This window comes from Molothrus aeneus, chromosome 4, assembly GCF_037042795.1.
Source record: "Molothrus aeneus isolate 106 chromosome 4, BPBGC_Maene_1.0, whole genome shotgun sequence".
In the NCBI taxonomy this organism is placed as follows: domain Eukaryota; kingdom Metazoa; phylum Chordata; class Aves; order Passeriformes; family Icteridae; genus Molothrus; species Molothrus aeneus.
In genome coordinates, this window is record NC_089649.1 from 61595537 (window position 1) to 61621568 (window position 26032).

A 26032-nucleotide genomic window follows, 5' to 3' on the forward strand; every position below is an offset into this window, starting at 1 on the left:
ACCCAGTGCACAGCATAATACCTGATCTGCATTTGTGGAGCACAGGACTAGAAGAGACTTTGTTCTGCACTTTCAAATTCAAACCTGTAATTTTAACCAAAGTTATATGTAACTGCTTTCACAAATTTCCTGAGCACCACCACCAGAACAGTTGGGTTTCTTGTACCTCCACCACTGAGGATGGGAAGACAGCTTGTCACTGCTTGGACAGGTATGAACTAACTCTAATTTCCAGGTATAGCTACCTGTTGACTCTCAACACCTCATTGCTGTTGTGCCATTATCACTCACACTTATCTTAGCTAGTTTCTCTTCCTCCCTGTGTGTATCTCCTTGGTATATTTACTACAAGCAAGTAAAATCTTGGCTTCTCTTTTGCTAAGCTGATGAAAACCAAAGTCCTGGCCTCTCTTCTTTAGAGCAGCTGTCCATCTGCTCAATTAGTTCATCCACCTTGGAGATGAGGGACAGGAAATGTGTAAATGCAGTTCAAAGGTCTTTGAATGAGAGCCCAACATAATGTCACCACTACTCCTTTCTCTGCTGGATAGCCCAGTCTTGCCCATTCAAGCAAGGATCATATTTGTCTTTCACAGATGTCTCAGACTGCCTGTTTCACAGCCCTTGCCCACTCCAGGGCGGGTAGGCCTGCTTCAATACAATGAGACAGACTGTTTTCCAAAATGAGAGGCTGAGCTGAAGGAGCAGTTCTAGGCTCAGTGCCAAACTTCTGCCTCTTGGCTCCAAACTCTGCTGAAACAGGAGTCACTGTGTGTCACTCAATATTGGCTCCTGTGCTCTCTTTCACATGCATTTTGCAGACTGCTAATCCCTTCCAAAGTCACCTAGCATATGAATGTCTCCGGGAGTTATTTCCAACTGCTAAGATGAAGCTTTGTGCTCTTTTTTTAACTAAAATCCTCACCTTGCATTATACTCTTGGATTTTATCCATTTTTATTAACCCAGTCCTCTTGGCTGCTCAGCTATTCCTGTACCATATTCCTACTCCACAAAGCACTGCCACCATTGCCCAGCATTAGAGCATTAACCCACTCCATCCTTGCTCAAACTCTCTGTCTTGCTCGAGTATTTCTCATAAAAATGTTCAACAAGATACAATGTCCACGATAAAAAGAACCTCTCCATCAGTGCATAGGGAAAGGGACTGCTCTGATGGAGGAGGTATCAGAAGTGTCATTGGGCAGCAGTTTGTAGAGAATCAGTGGGTGCCTGTGATGGTCCCTCCTCACACCCATTTCCAGTAAGGGAACTGAATTTCTGAGGTAGCTCATGTGCAAATACAGGATCATGTAAATTTCCTTAGTGTGTTGGTGGGATTTTGTGAGTTGGCATCATTCTTTTTAGCTTTTGCAGCCTAATTATGATTTGGGTGAAGATGGACATAATTTGAAGGGTTTTTCCCCTAAGGCACAAGCCAAGGTCATTAAGGCATACACCATTTCTAAAGCAGAAACACTGCACAAACATCCAAATCTTCTATCTTCCCAAACACTGGCATGTGATTCTGCACATTGATATGGAAAACAATCACCTGTAACTACTTTTGGTTTGCTCCCATCATATGGGAGGTGTTTTGCCAAATGAGGACAGTGATGGACAGAAGGATGGATTGATTACCTGTCTGATCCATTCCATGCACATTCAAACTTGTCAAAGATGCAGTCGTTTTCATAGAGGGAACATAACTTGCTTCTAAGGTAATCATGGACCTGGTTTAAAGAAAATAACTGTTATTCTTGAAATCAAAGAAAATATAAAACTCCACAACCAACCCTTCACTTTTTGCGTAATCTCCCATGTTCACTTTCAAAATATGCTGCATAGATTGGTAGCTGTGCAGAAGATGCTGTGTTTAAGCTCCAAAGAAGCTAACTGTTCTTTTCCACAGCCCAGTTAACCAGGTGCTACAGAATTACTGTTGCAGGAAGGCACAAAACAGGCTTCCCTCAGCAGGCTGCAGACCACCCCTCTTCAACATATTTGTTTCCTGCTTGGGTGATTTTCTCAGTGCTAGCCTAATTCCCAGAGACATTTCACCAGCTGATACCCTAGATGGGCTAATTAATGTGCAAGAAATCTAATTTAAATAGTAACAAAAATGCCATATTCCAAGATAAGTGGATTCTCACTTATGGCAGAAAGAACTTGGCTCTATTAAAAGAACCTTTATGGTATTACATTTATTTTTGTAAGGTATTTTAGAAGTCAAATACAGCACAAAGTTGTAGTTGCACAGGCTGCAAATAAGAACACTAATTTAGCCCAAGGATTTTTCCTATTTGGCTGAGAGTTAAAAGCAACCTTGCAAATTCTCATTTACTAACTATAAAAGTGAGAGTAGCCAGCAGAAGATCTCTCTCCTCTAGGCCACACATCTCTGCTGAACAAGGATTATCATAATGAGATCTCATGCAAACTGTTTCAGTCTTTTGCTTAATTTGATTCATTTTTCTTCTGGATTATTTGGTTTATTCCATAAGGAAATAATAAAATACGAAATCCCTGCCTAGATAAATTTACTAATGCACTCCTGATATTTTCTTCCAGCTGTGGTAGAAGCTGTAAAACAAAGATGTGACCTCCTGGAGAAACACCAATCCAATGGCCCGGGGTAATTTAGCTCTGCCATCCTGAGGTTACAGGTTCTTGTAAGTCCAGTGGAATTGTTCCTGCTCATGGATTCTCAGCATCCTCCTCTGGCCTGAGGGCACAAACATTTCTTCTAGTAAAATAACTTCTGTCAGGACCAGATGAGGGACAATGAACTTTCACTTACATTTTCTTTAAACTTACCCATTTTTGATAGTCAAATTTTCCAGTATCCAAAGAATATTTGTAATGTAAGATTATTAATGATTATGAATTTTAGTTATGGATCAATTTTCATTAATAGATGAACACTGAACTGCTCATTAACAGATAATGTCTTATACAGGAATTAATTGGTAAATGGCAGATAGAACATTCCACCATTAAATGCACCATCACAGTGAGCAATAGGTCAGAGTACCTACTATTGATGTAGTCTCCTACACACTCTGTAATTAAATCCTTTCCCTTTCTCTTTACTTAAAACCTTTTTGTGTTAGCAGTGTAATTTGTTACAGAACTGGAATTCTGTCCTTTGTCATGTTTGTGAGCTCCCCATACTTGGAAGAAATAGAAAGGTTGGGTAAGGCAGAAGGAAGTTGATCACATTTGCCTCCCTGACTGTCATTTCTAGGTTTTTCTCTTATTACCATTTCCAGCAGCCATCTGTCATGACCACTGTCATGTACACACCCTTTGCAAAGTGTGTCCAAGTCCACAGCTTGGAGCTGTGCCTTTCTATCAGCTTTGTCAAAAAGGATTTTGCAATTCCTCTCTCAGATGTCTTACCTTGTCAAGACTGTCAGACTCACCCTGCTGCCTTGGACAACCCCCTTGTTCTTTATGTGGACATTTTGAGTTCCACATTTGAGCACATTCAGACCCTCAGAGAGACTGGGAAAAACTAATTGTAAGGAACACTTAATTTTCACTATTTGCATATTCATCTGCTTCTACCAACTGAGGGTAAAATCAGATTTGCCTTGTCTGTTACCTTGTTCTTACCACATATCAATAGTACTTGAAAGCAAACCAAACTCATTCCTCACTAATTACCAAGGACCTTTTCTTCAATGCAGTATCGGACCCTCATGGAATTATCTAGCAATTCTGTGCTTTGGACTAACACAGCAACACAGCTACACAGGGACCTGTTTTATTGAGACTGAATACACACAACCAGGAATTTCACTGGTAGGTGACACATTGGTCCAAATCCCTGTGCTACAGACTCTGCCTAAAGTGGATCAAGCTATTTCCAGCTATGAATGTGCTCCCCTTGCTGCTCCTAAGGCTTCTGCTGGGGTAATTCACCTGGCAGCATCAGGAGAGCAACCTGTTAGGCAGGGCTGCCTTGCAACACTCAGGCTCTGACCATTCCACTGCACTGCTCTCTTAGTGCTGTCCAGTGACCATACCCTGCCCTTTTTTCTTTTGTGTGAAACAAGCAGGAGAAAATAATGTTGAAACACTGTCAGCAGATAATGTGTTCAGCAGGGCTGCAGAAGCTGCTCTATGCAATAGCATTGTTTGAGCCACAGCATTGATATGAAAAAGAACCTGTATGAGGAATTAATTCTTGTGTGTCAGGTTTTTAATATTAAAACTGGAAGCTAATAATGAAGCAGCACAGTTATGGACTCTGCTCTTTATTACAACTCTGTGTGAAATCTCCTGTTGTGACCCTCACTATTGCAGCTAGGCAATATCCTACCATGCAGTGGATGAAATGAGAAAATCAATCTTTTAATGAACACCTTTTAATCTTTTTATGATGTATTGTCATCATAATTATGTGGATACATAACTGAAAATGTTAGGTTTATTTGCTGCCTTACAGTGATCTACCCCAAAAAAATTTTGAGAAATTGCCAAGTTGATATATGAGATTTAGGTTGTGAAAGAGAGAGATATCTCTAAGACAAATTACTTAAGAGAATAATTTAAACCACTTTTTCTTAGGAAAGAATTGTCTACTCTCTTCAGCTTAAAAACATGAAAGGTTCTCAGAGGATTTGAATGACATAAATCCTATGGAATCCTGTGCTATTGGCTTCCAAGGCCCCTAGTTCCAGATTCTCCTTTAGTCTACTGCAATGCCCAGCAACACATCTGTATATTCTTTACAAGGATAAATATTTGAAAGTGAAAGGCAATCCAAAGATTTAAGAAGACTGTTATATTTTGCTATATTTTTTTAATATCATATCAGGGGTTTTGTTGTTGTGGGTCTTGGTTTTTTTTTTTCTATAAACTTCTGACTGCAATTATCAGTACTCATTTTTCCCCATCTCAGCATGAAGAAATAAAACTTTTTAATTAGCCCTCCTGTTGGGTGCCAGACTGATTTAAAAGTGACCAGCTTGTTTCACAGCTGCCTATATGAGGAAATAAAAGCAGGTGTCAAAATCAAGACAAACAGGTTGGCTTGACCAGCTATTCCTCCCCAGGGACAAGGCTGTCTACTAAATTAGCACAGGTATAAAGTAATATATTACCTAAGTTCCCTAAAACTGAGATTCTATTCTATTATATATAACATAGTCTTGCCCTTACTCTCCCACTCCACTTTCACAGGATATCAACAATTCTAACACATTCAGCATTTAAAGCCATTTTAAGAGAAAACCCAATTCTGTAGACTTAAAGGTAAATAGGCTTTTCAATATTAATACCTTGAGCAGTGAACATCATCCACCAAAATGTTATGGATGCATTGAAAAACACTGGGGCCCACTCTGTCTACTAAATGCTAGCTAAAAATACTGGAAAATTTTGCTTGATTTGACAAGAAATGCTACCAAATTCTCATCATGGTTTTTTAAAGCCAATCTTAATTATAATTACTGTGAATTACTGTATCCCACCTGCTATTATTTAGACACAGAAAACAAGGGACCTATTCAGCACTGTCACAGGATTGTCTCTCAGTAAGCAGCACAAGCTGGATGAATGGCATTTTTCCTACTTTGCATATACTTTTTTAGGTAACTTAACAGTTTTTTTTCTTACTGCATTTTCATAACAAGCAGTTTCTGTGTCACAGACATATTTTCCTTCTTCAAGCCAGAGTCAAAAAATGTAAGCTCAGCCCTCTATTGCCAAACATAACAGATGTCAGAGTACAAACTTAGCACTGGCTGGAGCCACTGGCATTTTGTCTGGATAATATCTCAATGAATTCAGGCAACCAGATGTGTCTGTCTGGCATTTGTGAGCTGCTGTGTCAGTGGTGATGCCAGGGTTTAACAGGGAGCACTTCTAGAGCTGGGCACAAGGGAGAAACACACAGATCAAGTTGTAAAAAGTAATTCTGAAATGACAAAGGTGTAAACTTTCAGCAGTCCCACCAGGAGCAGAGTGCTAAGCAACACACAGAATCTCTTCCTCAGTTCCTTTTAAATGTTAGTGAAATACATCATTTGAAAGCAGATGCCAAAGTGAAGAGATGATTTCTCTTGTTAGAATAATCCTTTCTTTCAAGAGCCCAATCCACAGGGAGTGCTACCTTGGCTCCTCAGGCTTTACACTTCCTTACTAATGCTGCAATTGCCCTTTTCCTGCTATAAGGATGCCACTGTGAGGGTTTTAACCACCTTGATTAATTCTCTTAGCTTGCTGCCTCTCAGATAAGGTTATGAGAAGTTTACAGAAACATCCAGTTTTTGAACACTGAGATCCTTTTATAGTGTTGCATTTTAAGATGTAGGAGATTCCTACCTGGTACGTTTCTACAGGCTTTGTTTCCATGTTCAGATCCCAAACCTTGACAGTGAGGTAATCTCTTGTAAGCATGTATCTACCACTGTGACTGAATTTGACATCTGACACTGAAGAGATAATTTCTGAAAAAAATGATCTGTTACTGGGGTCTTCTGGTTCTTCATAAACTGTTCAAAGAAAAAGAAGCAAGAGACAGAAATCAGAATTGTATAAAAAATGCTCTGTTGTTAAATCTGAAGTGTGCATTTCTTGTGAAACGCATAATTCAGTCTACCAAGGAACACGATACAGAATGGATTGTATATCCAGCACTTAATTTATTCTTTTAACTTTATATAAAAATACAAACTGTAAGGGTAAACATTAGAATAATTAATGTTAGAGCTACGGACTCATGATTTTTGGGAAATTATGCAAATACACAGTTGGTTACAGACACCTATAGCAAGGCATTTCATGCCTTCATTCTTTCTGAGGTCTGCATAACGCATTTCCCAACATAACCAAAATGCAGGTGTCCCTGTCACATGAGAGGTGTGTACATGTGGTGTACACATGTCTGGCATCCCTGGCAGAGGTGGTTGCTCCAAGCCTGCCCTGCTTGCCAGAACCAGCTGGCCTGGCTGCACTGGCCATGTCTGAAGGCATCCAAGACTAAGGATGAGAACTTTAAAAATCAACTGCAAATTGCAATCACCTCTTCCTGAGAGGTGAGCATAAAACAGACAGGGCTTTACCATAGTTGGTGTGCAATTGCTGACAGTTCTGGAAAGCACTGAACTCCCTGAATGCGATGTTCAGCAGTTCAGTGAGATCTGACAAGGCAGCAGGTCATGAAATATTGCTTACACGATGTTCATAGGTGAAAATCCAGCTCCTGTAGCTGTGAGATTGGTCAGCCCTGTTCAGCTGTACATAATAATGACAGTGGATGACTCTACCCCTACCTCAGGGGTGCCTAGAGCAATTGTCTTTCTGCAGGTATCTGTGGCCCTGTGATCCAACTGACCTCTGTGGTGAACTTCAGTAGAAAGTTGGGCTTTCAGGGTCTTTTAACTCTCACAAAATCACAGGGTTTTGAGAAATATGCCTAGAATATTCTTTGAAAATTGGCAATTTAGTGAACTTCATTTTTAAGTTTCAAAAGCAGGCGAACAAAAGCCATGTGATGAAACATGAAAGCATGCTGAAAGCAGAAAAACTTTTTACTGTCATTCAAAATGAAGTTTTTTGTACAGTCCACTGGAACATTTCTCTCTCAATTATTTTATCCACGACTAAGATGATTCAGACTGTTGGAAGCAACAAGGTTAGTTTCCATTAGGTGAAATAATGTTCTGCTGAAAGTTAAGGGTGAGTATGTGGGTGAAGTATGTGGGGTAATGCAAAAAATTATGGGCAATTTTCTTTGGGGGTGGACAGTGGAATGCAGCCAGGCAGGCACATGAGAATAAGGTCTATATTTAAACATGCACCACACATCTGAATGGCAATGAACTACTTCAAAAAGAGTAAAAAACTTTTCATATAGACTGTAAATGAACAACTTTAAATAGCTCTTTAAAATTTTGCCCAGACATTCTGCAAAGCAGGTATTTTGTAATTATCCTGTCAGATTTTCAAGAGAAGTCTGATGAGCACAAAGCAATTATCATTTCTCATACCTCTTCCCTTTAATCTGTCCAAACTAAAATCTTGGCTGGCAGGAATTTCATCCTCCTAATTATGATGTGAAACTTCTATTAAAACCAGGAAAGAAAAAACCAAAACCCACTCTAACTGAACTACACCTTCATTTATAGCTTAGATATATTTTCTTGGCTCTATATGGCTCATCCAACTCCCAGTGATTAGAAGAGAAGTGATATTTGTACCTGGATCTTCTGCATTTTGTTAATGAGATTAAACCATTTCATTCTTTATCTGCCCCATTTATTGCTTTTCTATGCTTACTGTATTAAGTATTAGAAAGACTTAGATTAATTAACTGTGGAACTAACAGAGGCATGAAAGTCTTGTATCACTACAGAAAGAAAGACAGCAGCAGAAATTTTAGTAGCAGCAATTCTTTGGAGATAGTTCCTCTAGTCAGCATCACCAACACAGGAAAATTGTTACAGGAAATTGAGAAGCAGCTCCCAGTGAAAAGAAAACTCAGCAACCACCAGCATCTGCCTGAGCAACCAGAACAAGGCAATGAAATATTGCAGAAATAGCCCAGCCCCAAGAACACTCTCTCAGGAAATGAAGGTGAGAGAGTGTTCTTGGGGCTGGGCTATTTCTGGTTTAGCATCAACATAAGGTTACGCACATACTGCAGAAAAGCACAACTTCCTTCAGTTGGCCTAATTCAAGTGGAGTAATTGGAGAAGAACAGCAGTGAAGTGATAGCCTTGTGACTCAAACTTCAGGCAAGCAATTCAAATTCAGCCCTGGCCTCTCCAAGCTGATGGAAAAAGCCATGGGTCTAGCCCATGGTTTCCAAAACACATTTTCTGTTTATTACTGTTCAGACTTATCTTTTGGAGGCTGCTCTTGTGCCCAGGAGCAATCAGCACCTGAAACACAAGGTTTCAAAGCTAGCTTACTTCTCTGTTAAATCTTATTAGATCTGAACTTTACTATATCATAGATAGATATAGTAAAGCATTTGATTTCTATAATATTATAGATTCTATCATATTCTTTAATTTATTTCATCATGAAATGATTAATAACAAACACCTGCCATAAAAAAGGGTATTTAACTTTCATTATTCTTGTTCTTGATAATGATCACAGTGCTAATTACATGAAAGACACAAAGTTCTGTGTCTAGCTACCTAGTGAACACAGGAATCACAAATGATGTGATGTGCTGGGTTCTCATGTGACACTTGCTCAGACTTAAATGTGGCAGGACTCTGGCACGGAGAAATGTCATGGAATTACAGAGGAAAGCAAAGCATCTCTCTGAGTACAGCCAGGGTTTCAAGAGGAGCGTGCCAGGAAGACACTGTTCCTGCCCCTTATGCCACCAGCAGTCACATGGATAAACTGGGAAGGCTGCTTAGGGAAATAAAAATGCTCAATTCCTTTCTGCACAGCTCACAAGGTAAAAACCACAGTAGCTTCTTATAGAAGTCCAGATTTTGCAGAGAAGGATGGGTTCATAGAAGGATACTTGCCAGAGTGCTGTTTTCCTGAATCCTGAAGAAAATCTGTAGCATAAAAATATGCTGCTTCTTTCTTAAAAGGAAATACCATCTGCTGAAAAACAAACTCTTATTCCTCATAAAAAATATTCTTGTTTCCTTGTGAATTTCTCTGATCTAATGCAGAATGGAGACTTTCCTCTTCCAGTGGATAGGAAAGGCATCTCTAATATGGAGATATCTAAAGTTAAATGAATAAAATGGCCAGGAACAGCAAGAGTAGCTGGAGAGGTCCATTCCCAGACACTGGCCAGGAAGAAAAAAGAAAGGAGGTGCCTCAGGCAGTAGCCAAAAGAAGTGTGGTGCACTAAGACCTTGTGGCTCTCAACTGCACTCTGGGGTCACAGGTGCTGCCACCTCAACTTCCCATTAACATGGGCGTGATTCCACACACCTGCATCTGCTATTTATTGGAAAAGATACATCCAATAGAGAAAAACAAAATCTAAACCAAAGTAATCTTCAAGTTCAATTCTAAACAAGCAGCTGGGCAGAGCTTTAATGGTTGCAGGGTGTAAATTCTGGCATATGTGAACTTTAAGAAATATTAAAAATAATGCTAAAATTGTCTTATATGGTGGGTGCAGTGTCACAATCTGATATAGTATATAAAATTCTGTATTCCTCCTGAAATCATCACAAGAAGGAAAACTTGAAATGAACAGAAATCTGCTCCACAGATTTTGTAAGAAATTCCATCAGTCATAGGATAAAATTATAAACAGCTTTAAAGGCTCATTTAAAAGAGAAAAAAAACCCACTGCTTTCCTTCTACTTACAAACAAATAATAACTTATCAATGCTTTTTTTTTTTTAAACAGGATAGTGTTTATAGTTTGTATCCTGTTCTGGAAATTTCTGATTTTATAGTACTTGTTGTTACTTGGTGGAACATGACAGGAAAAACAATTTTTTCATTTTTATTATATAAGCAAGTAAACATTCTGCAGCTAGACTAAATTAAGAATTATTACAGATAAACCTCTGGGTTATACTGGTACACAAACAACAGGTGAATTTCAACTGGACCTGGAAATACCAGTGGTGGATAAGGTTGTCCCTCACTGGGCTTTAATTTCATAAACACACAAAATGGGCTCAGTCCCAGGCCAAATAATTTATCATTTGAACTAAATCCCTATTTCATTCCAGATCCCAAATGAAAATGGCTGCAATCCCTGATTAGAACATATTGGAAAACAGTACTTTGAAATGTATGGGATTTCACTGGTCTTGACAGACTAGCCACAGGAAGAAAAGAAGCAAAAACCAATATGCTTTCCTAATAGATGAGAAATAAAAAATTTTAACCAAAATAACAAATTATTTAACTATACTTTATTATTTTAAATGTCAAATTAGCATTATTCCCACGTCAGCTGTGATTTGCTCTATCACATATTTCATCATTTAGCATAAAAAATCTGAACTAAAATTCATTTGAGCTTCTATGAAAATACTAATATTCTTTCTTTTTTTAAGTACATGACACTTGTTACTAATATTCAACACAGAAAGCATTTTTTGGTGCTGTTTAATTCAAGAAATGCCACATCTTGAGCTAAGCATAGTTCTGGGCTTATCTCTGATATGGTACAGATCTCAGGAAGACATAAAAATGGGCAATAAAAATGACCAGAAATACCAAATGACTTGCATGCAAAGAATGGCTAAACAGACTGGGGTCTCTCAGCCTAGGAGAGACTGAGGGGGTGGTAATTAAGAGTGGCATGGAAAGGATGAACAGGGAATGACAGTTCACTTTGTACACTGTCTCTTCCAATCCACAAGTCGGGGTCACCATGTGAAACCAGGACAGGGTAAGCAGAGTGAAGATGGTCCTTCATTCTGTACCTGATTAATCTACTAAAGACTTTTCTGAAAGATATTGTGAATGGTAAAAAGTACACACAGGTTCTAGAGTAACTGCACAACTTCAAGGAAAGGAAAAATCCCAAACATCCATTTCAGTATTGCAGAATGAAGTAACTTCACTTCCACAAAGGTCCCTGAACCTCAAGTTTCCAGCTGCAAATTGCAGAGGGTAAAGATTATACTTGGTCTGCTCTTACATTTTCTGTTGATGTTGCCACTGCCAATATCAGAGCCAGAACTGGGCTAGAAGGACCTCTGGTCTGCCCAGGTATGGTCATTTTTATGAACTGTTTAAAATCTATTTTAGAATTTAATGCAAAAGAGTAGATGAGTTCATTCTAAGTGAATCAAGCCCAACTGAAAGCTCCCATTGAAATTCATGGTCTCTTTATACCTTTTAGCTTTATTATTCATGATAATAATTTGATTTACCAGTATTATTTACTCTATCTTTCACTATCTCTGAATGTTTTATTGTTTTGCATTAAGCCAATCCACTCATACATTCATCTCCCTTGGAAATTCTTTTTCAATAATAGAATATTCTGCTAATGTGACAACCTTGCATTCTTGGTCTACACTGATTGATATGGTTATACATGAGAGGGAGTTTTTGAATCTGCTTTCATAAGCAATCTAAAACACAATTATTTTGTGAGACACATTTGTTTAACATTTTACATTACCGTAGCCTGTAGCTGTTTATCCTGCTTTAAACTAAAAAGAAGTATCGGTTTATATTTCCATTTTCTACTCGCTTTTATGGAATTCAGAGGGCACCTCTTTGTGCCCTGGTCACTTACACATCTCATTTTCCTCCTTTTACTCAGAGCAAATTTCTGACCCTCCACACCACGAGTCTGAAATTTCACCTCCCGTACAGCATTCCTTTATCCAATGACCCAGTATTAAAACCAGGCTTCTCATCAATACCTCTGCAGAGCATAGCTTTTAAAAGTGGAGCCTCAAATCAATATTTAAGAATCTGTTTTACCATCTGCACTGAGTTGCTGCAGCTTGTCACAAACCACAAGGGAGGGTGCATTAGTGCTGAAAGGCAAGGCCAGATCAATAGCTGAAGATCAGTGGGTGGGAGCTTCACTGCAGAGTTGCTTAGATTAATATAACTTTGCCAGTGAGTTTGTTAATAAAGAGAAATGGTGCTAAAGAGTGAAAAGGAATTGAAAAAACACAAAGCCAATCTAGAAGATCAAGCCTCTTTAAACTGGGTCTCACAAAGACTTATGTGCATGCCTAATGCCACGTGTTGTGAGCAATCCCAAGGAGTTAATGGGACATAAAACTACTGCTGCTCTACAGCCAAACTGATGTGTAAGTCTTTCTGATCTTGATACATAAGATTAGTGATAAGTGGAGTTTTTTCCCCCAGTGAAATAAGATCTTGAAAGCTGGTTTCATGAGACATTAAAAAGCAGTATTTGCTGCTATTAAAAAAATTAAGCAAACAAGACAGGAATTTTAATCGACTGAATAATTAAACCAATCTTCCAGCAATTATTTGCTTTATCTCTGTGTGGTTGGGGGAGATGGGGTTAATGAAACACCTCTTCAATCATAAATCATTTACCATTGCTTCAGGCTTTTCTCTTTCCTCCTAGTATTTGATAGCTAGGAGTATATAAATCAGGTTTTTTCTTCCTCAGATTTAATTTTAACATCTCTTGCACAACTGGAGGAAACAATATATAGACATAATTGTATTTCTGTAGAAACATTTTTGAATTTTCATTAGCCATGTTTTAAATGTCTTTATTTAAATGTCTTTATACATTCATCCAAACTGAGCAGAATGGAAGCTTTGGAGCCCATGCTAAAGGCAATCTGTTACTAAATTTCAGTGGGATTCCTGTACAAGGAAGGATCCATTCCAGGGTCTAGTTTAGCATGCATGAAATTGTAGTAACAGACCTTTAGTGACAGTCATAATTACAATATTGTCAGGATATGGGCACATTTTTTCATTGGGGATATAAAATCAGCAATGCATACATGCCTTTGTAGTGCATGCCTAAAAATAAATCCAGAATTAGGATAAGGAGAACAAGCCTTCATCAAGCACGGGGTCAAATCATTTCAGAAGCTCAGATAAGTTTCACTCCTGTCACATGAAAACTTGCAGATTTTGCCTGAAGTGGACATCATTTTGACAGGGGCCTCTCTATGCACAAAGGGAGAGTAATGACTGTCTCTCTCTCAGATGACATGAGACCTGACATGAGACCAGATGCAGAAATAAAAAGCGTATTTTAGATGTAAAGCTCACACAGAAGAAAAACAAGTTGTCTCTTTTTCAGCCAGACAATAAGCATCATTCATTTGGAAAGGTCAATATTAATTAGCAAATCCAGGAGGAATAGTCTGTCACAGGCTTTTTTGTGCATCTGGTTGTTCTCTGTTGCAAGTGAAAGATAATCCATATTCAGCCAGAGGTCTGAAAGGTGTCTTGTCTCTGAAATTCCAACCTGCTTTAAACAACTGGTAAATATAACTAATTTAATTTTAAAAATTCAACATGTTTAAGTAGCTTATTTGTGCCTTGGCTGCTTCCATGATTCTGAATTCTTTAAAATCAAAGGCAATCTCAAAAAAGCCCAGCAGATAACCCAACTGAGTTTCATGCCTGACTGACAGGACAGTGGCATTTATCCTTGGGGAAAGGCTGGCACTTCTTTCAGGCCTGGATTTCAAATAAAAATGTGGAAAAGGACTCTCAATGGAAAAACCACACCCTTCATCTTTGGGTGGCATCTCTGACTCACAGACCAAACCTGGAATTCACTCTGCACTGCTGGGAAACCATTTTATGCTTTTAAGATCCTGGAAGCTACTTTACGCTTTTAAGACCCTGCTTGTCCAGCCCATGGGGTTGGGATGCACCAGCTGAGAGGCTCTGCTCTGCTCGGGTGGGTTGGCATTGCCTGTCACCTACAAACCCTTGATGCTCACAGGGAAGAGGGCTCTGAATGGTTCCTGCTACAGACCCAGGGGACACGAGCTTGAGAAGTCTGTCTGGAGGTCAGAAAGCACCAACTCATGGTGACAGAGGCTAAGGCTAGACAATCCCAAAATTTCGGGTTTTAAGATCGCTGTAGCACACAGAGCAATAAACTTGAAACTGCAGCTCCTCTTTCCTTGCAGTATTTTGCTGTAAACTTTGCACATGGGTAATGGATAATTAGAAACAGGGTTTTAATCTACAAATACATATTAAGAAATGAATACTAAAAAACCCTTAAAGCAACATACAGAATTTAAATAAATTACTACAGCTTCTGAAGCATGCAATGACTTTAAGATATTAAGGCTTGAAATATCAATAGAAAATATCAATAGGAGTTATACTCTTGAGTGGCTTAAATTTCCATATTACATAACTATACAGTTTATATTTACCATTTAATGATAGTTTTAATAATTCTGATGAACTACTGAAAAAGCACTTTATTTTTTTTCCGACTTCACATGCTCAGTTTTCTTTAGCTGACTGCTTTATTCCATGATTTGTTGAAACAACCATATGTACCCATCTAGCCTACCAGCTGTTTGGAAGAATGATATTAACTACATGCACATTTATGAGGATCTCTGAACATAATATTAGCCATAAAAGATTAAAAACCAAATTAGCAACTATTCGTTAACGGAGCAAATGCTGCTGTAAGTATATTTTTAGTCAGGATGATCGTACTGCAAGAGTATTCCTATGCTTGCCTTCCTTGACACCTAAACCCCTTGCATAAAAATTTATGGAATTTGAGGTGGGGGTTAATTCTTTTATTTCTTCAATGTTCCCAACTGACTGCTCTAACAATACTTTTGCTGCTGGCACAGATTTCCATATACTGCCATTTTTCTACACTGCACTGCCATGCATGTTGCCTGATGACGTCTCAAAGGCAATCTTTGGGTGCTTTGGCAAGTACACTATTTAGGTGAAAGGTTCCATATTATTTAAATTAATTCCCTATGTGCTGCTGCTTGAGTCTGACTTTCATAATTTTAATCTTTACCTATAACACTGTGGACTGCAAGAACACCTTCCTCAGTCCCACTCCTCTAATAGTCTAAACAAGCAGGGGTGCTCATCTCTTTGGCACCTCTTCCCCAGAGCATTTTTGGTGGCATCCTCTCCCACTACTTGGAAAGTCTGACAATAACAGGGAACAGCATTATGTATGTACCTGCTCTGTGGTTACAGAGTGGTCTTTCCCTGATACACATTTGCAATAACTATGTAAGATTTTCTTTTCCTCACTCAGCACTGCAAAATCTGTTGCAGAGCTGTTATAAGAAGCAGTTTCAGGTAGTCTATTAGAGACACAACACATTTTATCACACCTTATCTGAATCTCAATGACCATTTAAAATTCCGCTACTGACCTGATATTTTTTCACTGCCTTATAAACAGATTTGGTCGTTTGAGATAATTTTTCTAAGGGACAGATATCCCCCCATTACAACTCATCACACAAATTGGCAGTTTGCTATTAAATCTCAGCATAGGCATCAAGGATGAGTACATATGGAAGTAGTCTCATCTTGTCCATGTCAAAGCCAGGAGGATTTATAAGGGAAACCTTGTAGTGCTGCTGTCACTAATGCTGAAAAGAGAGATTCTGCCACTAAGCTCAGAAAACCAGAAATCTTCAAGACACTATAATTTATTAACATCCTGTGATGGTTGACTTACACTACAGACATGAATATGTAATTTATTTTTGCAGTATGGCACAGTAATTATTCATGGCACTCTCTAAACCTATACAAATGGAAGGGTTCTCCCCTCAGGAGCTGCAATGGACTTAGTGAGAGCTACAGAGATTTGAACAAATGAAGGGAAAAGGAGCAAATGAAAAAGTTCACAACATATGCTCATTATCCAAGAGGTTTTTTTAAGTGTTACGTTGTATCTTTTATCCCTAAGAATCTGTACATTCATTACAATCTTGGAACAGCATCTGAAATACAGCACACAATGATACAGCATCTGAAATACAGCACCCTAGACTGTGCTGAGAAAGCAGGGATGGATGAGGGTTTACTGAGACTCCAGCTGTGGTGTTTTGCTTGAAAATTGATGTCAGTTATGGGGAAAGACTGAAAGACAAGGCAAGCTACAAGAGCAGGGTACTGATCACGCATATGCACCAGCTGTAAATTTAGCTACCATAAAGAGGAATCAGATGCACAGTCAAGGTACCAGAGAGACAATCATGCAAATAACTTGATTTTGCAGGCTGGTTTTGGACTGCTATGGGCTGCTATGGGCTGTATATAATTCACTTTGCTTGTCTCTGAGAACTATACTGAAACCACTCCAATCAGCAGTACATGGGCCTCCTCCTTTTAACACTTTGGAAGTTCTACCATTGCTGTATCAATTTTGTACTGTACACACTCAGATTCTCAATGAGCTTGACTTGACTTCAGTGCAGCAATGCTACATTAAATGGCTATTTTCTAACTCATAGATCTGGAAAATGGGGTTTAATCAATGACCATTAGACCTTGCACTCCCTTCCAGCATAAAATGCCTTCTTTCATACAGTGTTGCTGTATTGTGGCTGTAATAAGTTCTGATTGGCATTTGGCATTGAGTTACAGGGCCATGGAGGCCTTATTAGCAGGAAGAAATGGAAGTATTACAGAACAAAACAATTAAGTGGGACAGGATAACTCACATCATTGTGTCAGACTGTGTCATGCTTACATTTCACTTCATGGTGTTGAATTCCCCCTACAAGTACAAGAGATACAGCTAACAAAGGTAAAGCACTTCTCTGCTTGGGAACTTGTCCTTGAAGGTTTTTTTTAATAATTGAACACCACATCCTAAGAGGTTCTGAGCATGTGCATTTTTCCTTGCACTCAAAAGGCCTAGTCACAGGCTTTTTAGTAAATTCACTTCCGTTTTAAAAATAGTATATGTATGAAATCTGTGCACCACTTATGTCTCATTTAAATCTTTGCATATTTTTTCCTCCCCTCTTGCCCCTACTAATAAGATTTGCCTGTCTCAAACAGGTTCAAGTAGGCACTGAATGACATAAACCTTCTTATGTGCTCTGGTACTAAAAGAATTTCTCTTCAATTTCCTTCCAATGTTTCAGCGTGGCAAAAGAGACTGATGACCCAGTTCTGTGAGATGGAGGTGTCCTGGAAAAGCCCTTGTCCTGAAGGTGGCTAAAGAGCCACCACAGCTCATTCATGAGGTTCTCAACCTCTCAGCAACCACCCACATGGTTGGGTATTTTCAGCCTCAGGAGATTAGGAACAAACAGGTGCTTTGCACGGGGCAAAGTGCCCAGGCTTGCCAGATTACTGGTGGGAAGAACCACAGTCTGTCTTCTCTAGACCACAAAGAGATGGTAGTGAGACAATATAAACAAGCATTTTTCTTCAACTTTTACTTTGAGAACAAAGATAGTCACATATTTTAAAATTTTACTTCCTTTTGCTCATGTTCATTTCAGATATGAACTATCATGATTTGGTGGTTCATCTAAAAATTTCACAGGCTACATAAAATCATGTAGGATGGATGACAACTTCTATACCAACACAATTTTTTTTCTTCCCCTCCTTCCACCCTCCCCCACCCCATCCTGATTACTTATTGCATTTCCTCTGAGTTTTTCCAGACATAATGTTGAAAAAATACATATAGGGAATGTGGGACTACATTTTTAGGAAGGATACTGAGATTTCCCAATTCACAAAACAGATTCAAAATTTGAAGCCAGTCTGACAATCAAAATTTACTTGCTCTAGCATTGAGAACCATACTTGTGTATTCAAACCAGTATGCTCATCTACTTAAATACTCCCTCATCCTCTTTGATTTGTTAGGAATCCTCTTTATTTCGTTAGAGTTCTGGGTTCTTCACTGATCCTTGCAATAAGAACTGTAAGGGCAACCAGTCACAGACACAACTGTTACCAAGTTCACAGCTAATACTTGCACAGGTGAAAAAAATTCTTCTTTTTGCTGTTTTCTTTTTCTTTTTGCCCGAAAGTGAGAAATATACACTGGGGTATGCACCCATCTACGTACTGTGTGTGAATATGACTTTAATGTAAGACTTTAATGACATCTGGGGCTCAGTGGAGCCAGGACTTACGCTTGGAATGTTTGTCACAGAGGGCTGATGCCCTCATGTCGCAGAGTCTCAGGGATCCTTTGCTGCTGCTGTAGACAAAGAGGTTGCAGTGGTGGGGATGGAACTCAGAGGCTGTAATCACTTCTGTCAGGTCCTCCATATTGGCTGGCTTTATATCTACAATGTCTGAATGGAAGTTTCATCAAGAAAAATGCAGGTAAACCATGACTCTTACTCGAAGGAAGCATGCAAATGTGAACACATGTAATGCTTTTAAAGACATACTCAATTTTTTGGTAGCAGTACAGTTTTCAATATCCATACCTGGCCCACTTAATACCAAAACTCAGTAAAACTCAGTCTTCACGGTTTTACTGTAGATGCCATTAGCAGGGCACCATTTATCCATGCTGGGCAAAGACATCAAAGAAACAGTGTTGCAGGGACATAGAATTCTCAATGCTTCATTGAAGCTAATAGAGAGCAGGTAGCTATATCTCCTGTACTTGTTATTGAAACCACTGCTCTATCCCAGATAATGCTGATTGAGAGGGAACAATGAACAGCTCAGATCTGCTCACTCCAGTCAGGCTCACTGGCTTTCATGATTATGCAACTTAGGCTAAAAATACAGGCAGATTAAGATAAAAGACCCCCCCCTCCCAAAAAAAAAATGTGCCTTTTTTTTTTTTTTGCAAAGGCACGTGCGGCAAACACAGAAGTATCAGAAGTATTTATTAATTTTGAGTAAATATATACTAATACAATTTTCTGTAGGAAAAATATGTGCAGTATTTGAATATATACAAAGTAGTATCTGAAATTGCATTCTTAGGTTTTTTATGTAAATTATATCCTCTGCTAAAATCAGGATGAATTTCTGTGACTGAGAATCATACACCTGAATCGTTTAAGTGAACATGATCTGGAACAAAAATACATCAAATATCTAGTTCCCCAAGCACAAACTTGACAGCTGGATCACCAAAGATTACCCACATGAGGAGTAACTCATGTGGTGCCTCTCCAACACTTACATATCCACTTGTACACATTACCTGCCTTAAAGCCCAGGGCCCACACTGAGGCCATGCTTGGAGGAGAAGGCCAGTCTGTGAAAGATTGCTTACCAAGAAAAGAATGAAAGTAACAGTCTCATGAGGGGGCTAGAAGAAAGCAATAGATACATAAGCATAAAACGAAAGATGGAGATATATATATATATATATATATATATATATATATATATATGTAAAGCAGTACATTTAAATAAGATTGTGCATTTTCACATGGCCCTCAGCAGTCTGCTGCAGATAAGCCATCCAAATGTTAACAAATCCTTTGAACAAGAAGAGTAACATTACCCTGTTTCACTGATGAATTTGTGCGAGAAGCAATAAAGGATTTGCATAAGATCACTTGGGAAATGCATGACAGAACAAACCCAGATCTACTGAGCCCCAGTGCAGTGCCCTAAACACAAATCATCTCAGTGCCTGCATTCCCTGAACATAAAATTTGAATCAGCTGACGTTCAAAATTTAAACATCTCAGAGGATAAGATAAATGAGAAAATCTGTTTTATTGATGGTGAGAGAAATCATATTCATGGTTCTAAGCCTCTTTCTGTTCCCACTGTGACCACTTCCCAAATGGAAGACCAATCAAAGACCTTTGACTGATTTCTGTGGGAATGGGATACAGTCCATCACAACCTTAACACACCATACTTTGATCTTTCTCAAAAATATAGGTCTGGAATTTCACTACAGTGAAATAGTACAAAAGATTCAGAGATAATTATCTTGATGACTGCGCATATATCACACTGTTGAGGTTTGGGGGTTTTTCTTTTTTCTTTCCCCATGTGGTTTAGAAAGGAAAATATCAGCAAAACTATTAATATCTTGTGACATTTAATAACAACTGGGAATGAATTAATGCTGCATTTTAACTGCATTCCTACTTACTTGTACTATCACATTTGCATCCATTTCCAAGAATCCATCATGATTCATAAAAGTATAATGAATGTTAAGATTTAGAAACATTGATTTAGCTCTTTTATAAAGCATCATTAAATAATCCTGAAAATCAACAGAAAAAAGATAACCTTTATTCAGTTATGTGTATTTGGTGAATTCGTCTCAAGAAACACCTTTAAGTAAAAGCAGTTGCTTTCAGGGATTGAATTGCTTTGTGGAGTTCAGAGAAATTATGGTTACTCAATAGAAGAATTTTACCTCTCAACAGAGAAATGAGCAATTGCTGAGTGATGAGAAAGACATAAAATATAAATGGAGTATATGAAACAGTCATAGTAAGTATCATTTTTCTGGATGCTGAAGACACTATTGATGAATTTCCTTTCATTGTGTAAAATGAATAAACCTATAACGAATAATGAAATTAAATATTCCATCCTCCTGCCAGAAAAGCAGAAAATACTTGAAACATACTGCATTTCCAGACATAATCTAAATCTCCACTGAGAAAGAATCTCATTGGCCTACTGAGGACCATAGCAAAAATGAAAATTCATCATCCCACTAGATTTAGAAAAATTAAAACAGTAACAATATATTGAAGTAAACAACCAAGGGACTAGAGAGTTGCAGATGAGATTTATCCCAAATGCATTTGTAATAATAGATGGAAAAACAGCCTTTGTTTTGACAGCTACAGAACCCAATATATCAAAAGAAGAATATGTTACACAAAAGAACATTTTCCTCCTCTCATGATTTTTGCCATCTATTTGAAAACAAGCAAGTACAGCTTGACATGTGATGTGTGGGAATTGTATTTAAACTAGCATGAAATGGTAAGGGCAAGCATCTCCCATGAGACATTTCTCATTTCTATTTTCTATCTTCCCTTTGTGTCTTGTCTTCCTTTTAAGCACAGTATTGCATGGCAGGATAAAATAATAAAATTTAAAAAAAAAACTGGACCAGACAGTGTGCTTCAGAAGCAGGGCCTTTGGTGAACTTGAAAAGCATGAAACAGAGGGAATCTGGCAGAAACTGATTAAATGAAAATTTTACTGCTAAAGAGAAAACTATGGTAATAGCACAAACCTGTAGTTGTCTCCTACATACTGCCTTCCCCTGCAATCAGATCTTGTGGAGGGCTCTTGAGTGGGACACTGTCCTTCTTCCCCACTGCACTCACCTCTGAAATACCAATCACGTCTGACTCTTGTACCACATGTGATCTGCTTCATTTTCAGAGTGTGCAAAAAACACCTAGGACCAAAGGCATCTAAGACAGAAAGAACAGAGAGTTCAGTTCACCATTGGCAGTGTGCTTAGATAGAATTCTGTTGTCCTAAAAAAGTCAGTGTTTCTGTGCCTTAACAGGGTAGAAATTTCCCCTAAGAAAATGAAAAATTTTCACATTGCTTTGACTCCCACACATGCTTGACAAGAACAAGACATTTTGATCCCTGGAAGATACTTGCATTAAGGGAAGGTTGAACTTGCACCTCACCAGTGATGGGCTAGAATGCACTGGCAGTCTTTTAATTCTAATTTAATATCTTCTTTCTTGTGAAAAATAGAACAGGTCCTTCCCCCTTAACTATTTGCTATCTTACATACCATGTCCTCCACTGCTTGGCTCCATGGAGTAGGATGAAGCTATGAAGAGGCCAGCAGACTTTATAGATGCTCTCCACAGCAAAATGGAAATAAAAAGTGGTATAAATGTAAATAAAAATAAATGGAAATAAAATAAATAAATGGAAACCAAAGTAAACCCAGCAACTACAATGGTGAGAGATGATGTTCTCACAGTTGGGTTAGTAGAACTACAAGACCAGGAAAGGCAATTTTGGGAAAGGCAACAAAGCTACTCTAAGGCAATGTAGCCTTTACTGTGGCTGAGTTACCTTCCCTAAAGTACTCAAGAACAGAAGTATAACAAAGGAGAGTGAGCAGGTGGGGCCTGGCTGCAAGGAGGCTTTGGGGAAAGATCTGAGGGAGGGGGAGGGGGAGAGAAGAAAAATTCTAAGAGAGGAGAAAGGAAAGAGCATAAGGAAAGGCATGATTAACAACCTGCAATGATATGCAGTGTGAGGAATGTGATCTGAGTACACCATTCAGTTATATGGTATGTTTAGTTCTAATCCAGTATTGTGCGTTGCTGCTGTTCAGCTGATAGCAAAATGAGGGTAACAGGAGGAAGGAAATTTGTTCCATTGCCTCTGGGCCACTGATCTAACAGAAATATTCCCCTCTGGGAGAAGTCACTCCAGAAAGTTTCTTTTATTGCAGATTACAAAGTTGACCCTCACCTTGATCCAAAATTCATATTAATCAGACTTCTCCTCTTGATCAGCTAGAATATAAATGAGCATGCCTGCTTTATGCTCATGCCAAAACATGAATAATGAGAATGTGGAAAATACACAGAGTTCCTGCTGAGCAAAAAAGGTCCCAGAATAAGTTTCCTTGTATGATAATGGAAACATAGCAGCCTCCTCAAAACAGATTAAATTCCCTTTGAAGTGAACAGTATGCATAAAGAAATAGCTGCTTCTTGAAACCATCAAGGAATTCTACAAGAAACTGAATTTTGTAGAGAACAAATTTGTAGCTCACAAGCTATGACATCTAAAGCATTAAATCTTCTACCACTGTTTTGGAATAATTTTTAAATGACTTGTGGGTTAACTGCAAGAAAGAAATAGTTTCAATGGTCAGAAGTAGGCTCGAGAAAAAAAATTACTTGCCCCCCTTCCCCCTTTATTCAACTGCAATGGCGGAGGTGAGGCTTTCTTTAGAAAGCCAGACAAAATTTTCCATAATAACTTCACAAGAAAAACAAAATTCTCATCTTTCTTATTTCAATATATGCTGATATGACACTTCATTTTTATCCTTGCGTGGGACTTAGGTTTTTGCAAATTTAAGCAATTTCAAAAAATAACCTTCGGCATAACATATTTTACCAAACCTGGCAGTTCCCTGTGTTTTCCACAGAGGTTTATTCAGGTTACTAATTTTGTCTGCATCTCACACCTACATTCCTGCCTAGCCTGAGAAAGATTCACTGACTAGCAGTTGAAATCAATAGCAATTCATGGAAGCTGCCAGGGCTTGAGTTTAGAGTAATTGATTACTGTGGTCCTGCTGAGGCTCTACACTTTTAATATAAGCATTTCTCTGAGTGGTTTCCCCTGCAAGTCATTTAGTGCACACTATTTTCATTACAAAGAGGGAACTGTGATGCCTACAAATCAAGCTCTACCAGTTTTACACTTCCTACATGATGGTTACAGCATTCCTACACCATGTGCCAGTTGGGAAAACGAATTCCAAATGGCTCCAGCTTTCTTCCAGGCTGGGTACATTAGGCCTCAGTGTGCTTGACAACATCATGATGTGACTAAATCAATCTTATTATCAACAAAAGAAGCAAGCCCTAACTTTCAAATAACCATCAACTCACTCCTTTCTTCACATTTCTTATAGATACACTGTTAAATGACAATTCTACGATAGGCATCACTTGGCAGTATGGACAGCATTGGAGAAAGTCCAGCTTCTCCAGCTCTGTATTTCAGGCCTGTTGTTCAGGAGTCAAGGGGTCTGAAATGAACTGTCAATAGGTTAATAGATGTGACCTTTCTTCAAATTCCAGTGTTTTACCTTAGGCAAAGAGAGTATTTATATTCCAAGTACTCCTAATAGCCACAGTGCCAATGTTTTCCATCGCACAGCATTTGCCCAGTGCTCCTCTAAAAGCATGTACTATAAGGGTTTTATTAGAAGCCCAGAGAGTTGCAATTACATTTTCTGTATCATTTGACTGTTCTGGACCACAAAAGCATGAACTGCATAAGTGTGTGCTCCTCCCAGCTGCCTTGAACCTAATACCTGTTAATGTAAGATACCGATCCATAGTAAGTTGTACAATGTCTGCCCAATTCTATTTTTAACTCCATGGTATTTATAACAGTGATTCTTCAGACATCATACTGCAGTTGGGAACTTTGGAAACAGTCTTAACACTGATGGTGATTTGCTGAAAACACCAATTTAAATGACTTGATTTTGATTGGAAATAAAATGTCTTTATCAAAGACTATCTGACAGTGCCATTACAATAGTACAAAGGCTTCTGTAGTTTTCCTCGTATCAGGATTATGAGATACAGAAAGAGTAAAAACCACTATGGGGCTTGTTAGCTCTATGTGGAAGGCCAAACCATAGCCAATTATGTCAGGTGCTGTGCAAACACAAAGTAAAGGGACTGCTCACAATACAAAGAACACGTATAAAGAGCATACAAAGAAGAGATTAAGTAATGTTAACACAGTTCTTTGGAGTTCTGAGGTTTCTTATGTCAAGGATTACAGACTAAGCTAGATGACAAAGAGCTGTTAGTAGAAGAGGAAAGTCATGGTCATAGCAAAAGGCTGCAGTAGCAATAAACTTTCCATCTATTCAGCTAGAACTAGCCACAAAAGAGAATTTGGCCATGCTAGCTAAACAAGAGGTTGAGATCTAGCTCATCCAGAGACAGGATGATATATTCAGTACATCCTCCTGTATTATTGGCAGTGAACTTTTATACAGCATGAGTAATAGGAGGTCTGCATGCTGGAATGATGCTTCTTGGGCAATGGCCTCACATTTATCCTCAGCACACCACTGTCAGTACAGGATGGCCCACGTCTCCTCACAGTCTAGTACGTAATGCTCCAGCCAGAGTCATGCCTGGTTCTGCTCTCTATTTCTGCCTTCTAAAACCATGACACCTACAACACATGAGGATCACAAAGGTGAACACTCACACCCTTTCTATGTGTTTAGGAACCAAGATGTTACTGATTTATCTGGCAGCTGATAGAAAACAGAGAGCCTCAGGATGATGGGACAACATTTGTTCAAGAATGTAACCTAAATATCCAACTTCTGAGCCAAAGCTGAAACTTCTGGAATTTCTGTCTCAAGTTTCATTTGGAACTGGAGATATATAGCAAGAAATTCAGAGTAGTATTAGAAACATTTTCCATTCATTAGGTTTAAAGCAAAGTAGAGTCAGTATTAGTGCTAATGTTTTACAGAAAATTTAACTGAGATAGGAAGTAGCAAAGGCTTGGCAAAGGTTAAGAGCCAGCAAGACTGTATTCTGATCTACTGGCCTCTCACCTCCCTACCTGCAGCTGTCCAGTCATGGCAGTATTCACTCAGTTCTCTTCTTGAATAATTGGTTTTGAGTGGTTATTATTATTATCATTATAACATTTGTCTTTTGCAACTTTCTCCCAGAATGCATGCTGGTCTAAAGACTCATTCTGAATTTGGGAGACCTCACTCTGATTTTTGCAACATCAGAATTACTTTGCACTCCTATTATCTTGGTAGGATAAAAGAGACAGCAGCAAGAAAGCCCTGAATCTCCATTACACAAATATTACTTGAAAAAAGAATCAACATGTTTTATATGTACATAGTAAAATTTTAGGAAATTGCTTTTACTGCCATAAATTCAGTA

At 38.5% G+C, this 26032-nt stretch overlaps 1 protein-coding gene across 6 annotated transcripts in view; it reads right to left on the minus strand.

The window, feature by feature from the left end:
* PPP2R2C (protein phosphatase 2 regulatory subunit Bgamma) overlaps window positions 1-26032 on the minus strand; it is a 190214-nt gene that overhangs the window by 11164 nt on the left and 153018 nt on the right. For all 6 annotated transcript variants that reach the window (XM_066548641.1, XM_066548647.1, XM_066548644.1 and 3 more), the window contains 3 exons: window positions 18548-18712; window positions 6333-6502; window positions 1641-1732 (listed from right to left, as the gene is read on the minus strand). In XM_066548641.1, the coding sequence (XP_066404738.1) occupies window positions 1641-1732; window positions 6333-6502; window positions 18548-18712 (427 nt within the window). The remainder of the gene's footprint in view (window positions 1-1640; window positions 1733-6332; window positions 6503-18547; window positions 18713-26032) is intronic.